This window comes from Miniopterus schreibersii (assembly GCF_964146895.1).
Source record: "Miniopterus schreibersii genome assembly, chromosome: 12".
Classification (NCBI taxonomy): Eukaryota; Metazoa; Chordata; class Mammalia; order Chiroptera; family Miniopteridae; genus Miniopterus; species Miniopterus schreibersii.
In genome coordinates, this window is record NC_138112.1 from 47,049,437 (window position 1) to 47,058,320 (window position 8,884).

Genomic DNA, 8,884 nt, shown 5'->3' on the forward strand with positions numbered 1-8,884 from the left:
TCTAGTTTGTTCTTAGGGGGAGACCTGTGGTTGGTGTGTTTGGCCCTTGCCTTATTTTCCGTACCTAAACCAAGGTGGCTGATGCTATTCCTAATTGGATGAAAGTATGGGCTCCTCAGCCAGGACAGGTTGATAGGGCTCTGGAGGGTCTCATGCCAGATGTTGGTCATGGGTAACATACAGTGTGGTTCTGAATACAGTTACCAGGGATGTGCAGCTGTATTTCAGGAGCTCTGTAGGACAGAGAAGCCCTGTTCCCATTTCTACTAGATGGAGTAATGACTCGGGCATAGTTCTTAGGTCACTCAGGAGGGGTACAATGAGCAGAACTTGGAAGTCTCTTGACTTTGACAATTTTCAACTGATGTGCCACGGCAAGAATTTCTTGTGTGTGTGTGTAAATTTCCAGCTTATTCATTGATGATAGATCTGTAATACATTTGCATGATATTACCCAATGCCCTTTACCCCAAATCCCTACAAATCCAAATCTGTTCCTCTTTTAAAGTTAAACTCAAATGTCACATCCATTTCAAATTCTATTTCTTTGTTCAGTGAGATCAATCTGTACACACCAGTATATGAATAAAAGTATCTGAATTATCTTTGTCCTTTAGCTTTCTGCTTTCTTTTTTAAAATTCATCTTTATTGTTGAAAATATTACCGATGTCCCCTTTTTTCTCCATTGGCTCTTTCCACCCTGCACCCACTCCCCGGCCCAGGCCTTCACCACACTATTGTTTGTGTCCATAGATTATGCATATATGCAAGAATTTTTAAAACATGCAATACCTGACTATTTAGTCAAGGGTACTGACCTCTTTTCCCTTAGATTGTCAAATAAAAAAATGACAACAGCTAACATAACAATAGTTGTCCAGTGTGAATCAAAATTATACCTATTTTTTTGTGAGATTGACAAAAATATATTTTTTGCTGAGTTTTGGAATTTTAGTAATTAGTTTATGTGCCATGAGATGAAAAAGGTTGAAAATCGCTGGCCTAGAGGGATGAGTAGAACAGGCTCCTCATAGCTGAGCTCCCACCTGAGGGTTAGAGTGGCTTTTAGTGGTGGCACGTGGGGATTGCAGCATCAGTGTGGTTGGTGCCTATTACGAGAATATAATTAGAGGAACCAATAAATCTCAAAGTGAAAGGAGGCACATGACAACAGTGGCACTGTGGAACAAATGAAGTAGTCCAAAGCTGTTTACAGTGGTTGAAAGAGAATGACACCCTTTGGGAAAAACTAGTAAAGGAGACGAGATTTTATAAATTTAGCAAAAGAAATTATAATTTTGTAGAGATTGCAATAGAACAGTAAAATAATACAAGAGAAAAAGGAAAATATAATTAGATGGGAAAATCATAAATGGATTTTAAAAAAATATATCTTTATTGATTTCATAGAGAGGAAAGGAGAGGGAGAGAGAGACAGAAACATCAATGATGAGAGAGTCATTGATCGGCCGCCTCCTGCACACCCCCGACTGGGCATCGAGCCTGCAACCCGCGCATGTGCCCTGACCGGGAATCGAACCCTGATCCCCTGGATCCGGGGTCGATGCTCAACCGCTGAGCCACGCCCGGCTGGACACAAATAGATCTTTTTATAGGAAGGTGAAAATAATAGATGTAAAACATGGGGAATGGTAAATGGACATTATTGATTGGAAGAGAGTCTATGATGTAGAGAAAAAAAAAGGCATCAAGGAGTTACTAAACTCAGAAATAAGGATGCTGGTCAGACCTTGGGAGACCTGAAGAGAGGCACGAAAGAGGCAGAATTATGGGATGATTTTCATTTTTCCACTTCCAAGATGGATGGGAAACCAAGGACGCAGTAGGACTTTAACAGGAGTCTCAGTCAGACTCTACTGCATTTACTTCTCTCTGGGTTACCCTGGAGTGACTTCCCTTCCCCAAGAATAATGACCTTATGAGAAAAACTGGAATGGATCATATAAAGAGAACACAGAGGTAGGGCTCCCCAAAGTCTGGTTTGCTTCACTTTGGGTGCTGATAGTCTGTGGAGGAGGAGTTTGAGATGCATTTGTGTTGCAAGGGATGATGCCCCTTCACGAAGGGGAGGTGTGTGGCTGAAGAAAGCTTCGGGGCACCGCTGACCTCACCTGTACTCCTGTACACCCTTGCTCCTCCCAGTGAAGGAAATAAATTTGTGTAGTTGCACACGCACGTTGCATTACTTTTTCATTCATTGACATCAGTGTCTGAGGTCAGGGGAAAGGCAGAAGTTCGCACTCCTGTACACAAGTTGGCCAGCCTGGGTGACCAGCCTTTTGTGTCACTTCAGAGTTGGGTCTGCCCAGAGTGGAAATAGAGTAGGATGTAGGTAGCACCTGCTTCCCTTTCCATGAAGAAATACAATGCCCCAGGTAGGTGGACCTGGCAGAGAAGTTGCCAATTAATTTAGAATTTAGTGCAATAAAGACGCTCTCTGGAACCCACTCTGATTTGAATCCCACTGTTCTCTTTCCCCAGCTTCTTTCAAGCTGGAACAGATCTGTTCTCCACACCTGGCCTAGTCTGGGGTCAACATGACTTTGGCATACAAAATTCATATCTTCTTCCCCAAAGTCTTCTGCATGCCTTGGTACTAGATAAGGTGTCTGATATCGGAACCAGGGTTGATTTCAGAGGTGAGTCTAGAGACACGTAGGGAGCCAAGGCTTCTCTACTCCTAGCAGAAAGCTCCTTGGGAAGGTTCTCCCTAAGAAAAGCTGTTGGGTAGGAACTCACATGCAGGGTGGAACTGGGAGGATGCCACCTGTGGAAAGTAGGTCCTGTAGAAGGTGGGTGAGTCCTTTCCAGCAGAAGGGCCATGTGGGGACATCGAGGTGACTGGCTGGAGATGCCAAATCCATAGGTGTTACTATAGCTGAGCCTGTCATTAGTCTCAAATCTGGGACTCAGGGAGGCCCAAGGGCTTCCCAAGCTATACTTTCCCTCTTGTTCTTGGTCTAGAGATAACTGTCTGTGGTGGATTTGACACTTAGAAAAGGTGGCACCCCTAGTAAAAGCTGGAGCTCAGGTCACTGGGATTGTGCAGCAGTCTGAGACAGACTCAGAACCAAGTCTTGGGTCTGCCATTTACTAGCTGTGAGATTTTAGCGAGTTAATGTCACTTCTGATCCTGTTTCATCTGCAAACTTGGAGAACAGCACCTCCATCAGCACTGGACCATAGTGAAACGAGGTACTTCCCTCCCGTCTCCAGGAGGCCTGGCAGAGAGTCAGTTCTACAGACAGGGTGTGGACTTGCATGGCCTGCTGTCTGTTCTTATATGATGTCCAATGCTGTCCTGGAGGCAGCATGTCAGAATCTAAATTCTCACAGAAGTTCCTGCTGGGCTGAGTAGAGCTCAGGGGACCTTCCTTGGCCAGGTTAGTCCAGTGCTTTAAAGCAGGGGTGCCCCCAGATAGAAGGAACATTATCAGTGGGCAAGAACATTTACAAGGGTCAAGAAAGACTTGGTCCAGCTTCTCCTCCAAGCCTGGAACTTTCCAGCTTCTCCCTGAGCTAAGCCACTCTCTTAAGAGTGGAGAGCCTAGGACCAGTGACCCTGATTTTCTGGGATAAAGTAGGTCTTCTTTGTGGCCAGCAGGTGGCACTGGCACCTCTCAGTTCTGCCAGTTCACTGCCACCAGTTCACTGCCACCAGTGGCTTAAGGTCAGGCTAGACGAAAGTTACTATGGATGGGGTTCCAAGGATGGTGCTGCCAAGGGGTTTTGCAGTGGGTCTGGCCCCTCTTCTGGCCTTAAGAACAGCCAATCTAAGTCCCAAGAGCCAGGCACTGCCTCCAAATTCTGGGCTGACTCTGAGTAGCTTCTCATTTCTTTTTCCTCTAAACCAGAAATGGGTCAGCTCAGCAAGGACAGAGGCTGTGTGATGCAGGGAGGGGACAGCTTAGAGCTTGGAGCTGCAGCAGCAGCAGCTTTCTGGCTCTCAGCCCTGCCTCTTGAGTAGCCTGGGACAAATTCTCACTGATCCAATAAAAGCCCTCTGCAGGCCTCAAACTGTAGCAATAACCCTGGCTTCTTGTCCTCTACACCATCCATCACTCATTCATTCATTCATTCATTCATTCATTCATTCATTCATTCATTCAGCACTTACTCAGTGCCAGGCATAGTGCTAGGTCAGACACAGTCCCTGACCTCAAGGAGCCATGGACTTGGGGATGGGGAGACAAACCTATAAACACAGGCAAAAGTAGAACGCCCACAAACACAGACAAAGGGCCATGTCTTTCCAGAGGAATCAAGGAAGGTTTCAAGGAGGCATCCTTTGACCTAGACTTTTATGGATTCAACAGGCAGAGATGAGGCCTGGGCAGTCTAGGCAAAGGGAGTAACATAGGCAAAGGCTCGGAGGTAAGGTCAATGTTATATGCAAAGAGGGGATAGTAAGGCAGTAATGGAAGTGGGAGGGTGCACAAGGTCCTAGCAACTGTGACCTGTAAGGCTAGAAAGCAGGCAAAGCCTGACATGCTGGATATCAGTCTAGCCTTAACCCAGAAGGTGATGGGGAACTACTGCAGGTAGTTGACATGGGAGGGGATGATCACAAGCATTTTAATAAGACCACTGGTGGCTGCATGGCAGATGGACTGAAGGGGTGAGATGGAGACAAGAAGATCAGGTAATAGGCATTACCACAGCCACTGTGATTAGCTCAGAGGGGGCATTGTGAAGAAAATAAGACCAGGTAGAGAATCTCATTACTGAGGGGAAATATAATAGCACCCTCTCTCTTAACATCTGCTTCGTCAGTTGTCTCATCATGTGGCTGATTCAATAACAATCACAATAGTTGACATTTATTGAGCACTTATTATGGACCAGACATGCAAGCATTTTATATATATTTTTCACTTCCTCCCACAACAATTCTATGAGGTAGGTACTATTAGTATGCCTACTTTATAGATGAGGCAACTGAGGCACAGAGAGGTTAAGTTGGTTGATCAAGGTCTTAAAGCTAGAGCCAGAATTTGAACCCAGGCAGCTGGCTTGTGAGCTTATGCTCCTATCACTACACTAATGCATATGATGTCCTTGCCTCTCTCCCTGAGCACCCAAGCCTTGCAGCAGATTCCTGAGAACAGAGGCGGGGCTATAAGCCTGGTGGGTGTCCAAAGGTTGAAATGGCCAGACAGGCTGGCAGGGCAAAAGGGGAAATGTCTCCCTGAACTGGGGAAGAGGGCCAGCCTCAGGTTTCCTTCCACGCCTCCATGGCACCTCTGAAATGTGGGCTGGCACCTCCAGGCCCTACTCTCTCTGTCCACCAGCATGACTGCTACCTCCCCAGCAAGAAGAGCCAGAGTTTAAGTCATTAAGGAGGGAGACTTTATTGACAGGGAAAAGGCGGAATTTTGGGTAAGTACACACAGTACTGCTCAGAGAGTCCAGGACTGGGGATAAGCCCATCAGGGCCAAGGACCCGTTTACCTTAGGGACCTTGCTTACCCCCACCATCCTGAGCTTTCCAACATCTCCTTTTATAACAACCCATAGACCCTCCATAGTCACCCTCTGGACAAAGTCAGTGGTAGCCACTGGTGGGGAGCCAGGACCAGAGTTTGGTGTGAGGCCCACTAAGTGTAGTGGGCCCAGGAACCCCCTCTCCTAAACCTCCTTCTGCTCGGCATGCCAATGTCTGTCCCAGCCCACCCCAGCCTCTTAGGGTGGGGGACAGAATGGGAACAGGCGGCCTCAGCAGCTCCAGCCCAAGGAGCCCTCACCATAGAAGGCTTGGTGTTGAGGCAAAGGGTAGGGGCACAGGACCCATCTCCCCTTCCCTGTGCCTGAAAGGACTCAGCAAAGCTGAGCATCCTCATGCCATTTCCTCCCTGCCAGAGCCTGCCCCGTGGAGGGGAGTCCTGTCAGCTCAGCCTGTCCTTGCCTGTGTAGGCTCCACACCTCCAGTCTTCCAGCTGGAATGTGCTCCCTCCCTCATCAACTGCCCTCCCCAGCTGGCCCTGCCCACTCTTTAGCTCATCATGTTTTCAGGGCCCAAGGACATCTCTTGGGGCCATAGAAACACAGCAGCAGTCCCTCAACCTGAGGGCTGTTCTTCCCCAGCCATCTGCTCAGCTGTGGCTGACTGATCATGGGGCTCCAGGAGTAACTGGAGACACAGCTTTAGGGACCGACACTTCCCACAGTTTCCCCAGCGTTGAGTCCAGGGAGGGGGAGCCAACCAGTTCTGAGTTGGTGCCGGGAAGAGCAGGGACAAAAATAACTCAGTACAGGCTCCCCAGAAATAGGTAGTGACAATGCCTTGTAACACCCTGGGCAAGTAGCAGCGGCGACGCTGAGCTGGGGAGGGCCCAACCTCAGACCAGGTCCTGGCCTGGCCAAGAGGCCCACACCATGTCCACTCTACGTACCATACCACACTGCCCATGTGCACACATGTGGGGTGGGAGCCCAAGGGACCATGGCTCAGGACAGGGAATCCGGAGAGATGCTAAACCTGGGCTTGGCCTTGGCCATGGCCACGCTGCGCTTACGCAGTGGCCCACGGGCTGAGGCGAGGGTTAGGGCATCCAGTAGGCTGCGGTCCTCATCAAGCTGGCGGGCCGTGCAGAGTGGTGTAGGAACTTTGATGGTGTTGCCAAACTTGGAGTAGTCCACAGCGTAGCGGCCATCCTCCTCGGACACAATGGGTACAAAGCGCTGACCCCACAGGATCTCATCGGCCAGGTAGGAGGTGCGGGCTTGGGTGGTGATGCCTGTGGTTTCCACCACACCTTCCAGGATGACAATGATCTCCAGGTCCTGATGGTGGTGCAGGTCACTGGGCCCCAGGTCGTAGAGTGGGCTGTTGGCATCAATGATGTGGTAGATGATGAGGGGAGCCACCAGGAAGATGCTGTTCCCACCCACGCCATTCTCCATAGGGATGTCCACCTGGTGCAGGGGCACCACCTCGCCCTCAGGGCTGGTGGTCTTGCGCACCACCTGCATGTGGATGGTGGCACTGATGATCATGCTCTTGCGGAGGTCACCGACGCGCAGCATGAAGCAGAGGCGGCCTTGGCGCAAGGCGATGACCGCGTGCTTGCTGAAGATGAGGGTCTCGGCCCGCCGGTGGGCCTGGGCGGTCTTCATGAAGATGCAGCCCAGCATGATGGCGTTGATCATGAGCCCCACGATGTTCTGCACGATGAGGATCAGGATGGCCAGCGGGCACTCCTCCGTCACCATGCGCCCGCCAAAGCCAATGGTCACTTGGACCTCAATGGAGAAAAGGAAGGCAGATGAAAAAGAGTGGATGCTGGTGACGCAGGGCACAATGGCACCCTCTCCAGGGGTCAGGTCACCAGGAGCCAGGTCACCGTGGGCAAAGGCGATGAGCCACCAGACCATGGCAAAGAGCAGCCAGCTGCACAGGAAGGACATAGTGAAGATGAGCAGCGTGTGCGGCCACTTGAGGTCCACTAGCGTGGTGAACACATCCTGCAGGAAGCGGCCCTGCTCCCGGATGTTTTTGTGGGCTACGTTGCAGTTGCCTTTCTTGGACACGAAGCGGGCCCTTCTCTCACGGGCACGGTACCGGGGCTCCGCAGGGTCCTCTGCCAGCCGGGTCAGCACATACTCCTCAGGGATGATGCCCTTGCGGGACAGCATGGCTCTGGCGACCACCAGGGAGAGGCGTCCTTCATGGGGGGTGTCCCCTCACCAGCCTCAGGCCTCCCTGTGGGGTTCCCTCTCTGGGTACCCTTCCACTCTGGGACCACCCTCAATCTGTGCTGCTGGCCTCACTTCTGAGATGCCTGCGCAACTGGAGTCATCCTCACCTCCATCTGGCCCCTGCTTTACTTTATATACCAGGCTTACACGCCTCAGCCCGCCTGCCCATTGCCTAGGGCGCCCCCACCTTACCAGTTCCCCACTGGGCCCTAGATTTCAGCTCAACGCTCCTCCACCCGCTGACCACCCCTGGGCGTCTCCCTGTCTAAGACCCCTTCTCCCCACCCGGCGTTCCTTCTCGACCCACCTCTTCCACTTGGAACTTAACACCTCTGGTGATTATCAACTGACCAGACCTCACACAACCCCCACCGTGTCTTCTGCCTCACCCATTTCTGTCCCCGTGTCCCCTCCAAGCTAGTTTCATATCCTGACCACCACCCAGTCTCACCTCCAGGTATGTCCCCTCCTTCCTACCCCACCCCCCGCAGCGCTTTCGCCGCTCTCCGGATCCTCCCTCCAGCTACCGTCCTCTCTGTCTCCTTGATATCCTGCTCCCTCCAGAGTCACCACCCCACCCAGCTCAACTCCAGATCCCCTCACCCTTCGCGCGCCCCGACCCGCTCAGCCGGGAGTCGGGGCCTCTCGGCCCCCCTCGGGCGCACGCGCGCCGGCGCCGCGCCCCAGCCCCGCGCTCCGCGCTCCGTCCCTGCCCCGCCCGCTGGCAAAGGCGGCACCTGCTCGGGCTGCTCAAGCCGGAGCCTCGCCTCCCCCTCTCCTGCCGTTCTGCTTGCAGCCGGCTGTCCTCGGGTCTAGCAGTCCGCGGAGACCGACCTGTGCTAGGTAGGGGGTGGAAGACTGAGGGCGAGGGGCGCCGGAGGAGCGGAGAGGGGCCGGGGGCCGCCAGGGGCAGCCGGACCGATTCCCCAACTGGAGCGGGGCGGGCACAGACTCAAGCCCCGCCTCTCGCTGCTCACCGCCCCTGCCTGCTTTCTCCAGACTCGCCGTCTGGCCTTCGCGATTTGCCCCATAGGATGGACCAAAAGAGGACCCTTCCGCCCGAGGTCTATGACATTAGGGCGGGATGGGGGTGAAGGAAGCCGTGACTTGCCCTCCCGCTCGGGATGACAGCCCCTGTCGCCCTGGCTCCGGTCCCCAATTTTC

The 8,884-nt window shown here is 52.2% G+C and overlaps 1 protein-coding gene across 1 annotated transcript; it reads right to left on the bottom strand.

Moving 5' to 3' along the window:
- Positions 1–4,824: 4,824 nt before the first annotated feature.
- KCNJ11 (potassium inwardly rectifying channel subfamily J member 11) lies at positions 4,825–8,282 on the bottom strand. The gene has a single exon (XM_081155059.1). The coding sequence runs from the start codon at positions 7,655–7,657 to the stop codon at positions 6,470–6,472; it is 1,188 nt and encodes a 395-aa protein (XP_081011185.1). The 5' UTR covers positions 7,658–8,282; the 3' UTR covers positions 4,825–6,469.
- Positions 8,283–8,884: the final 602 nt, after the last annotated feature.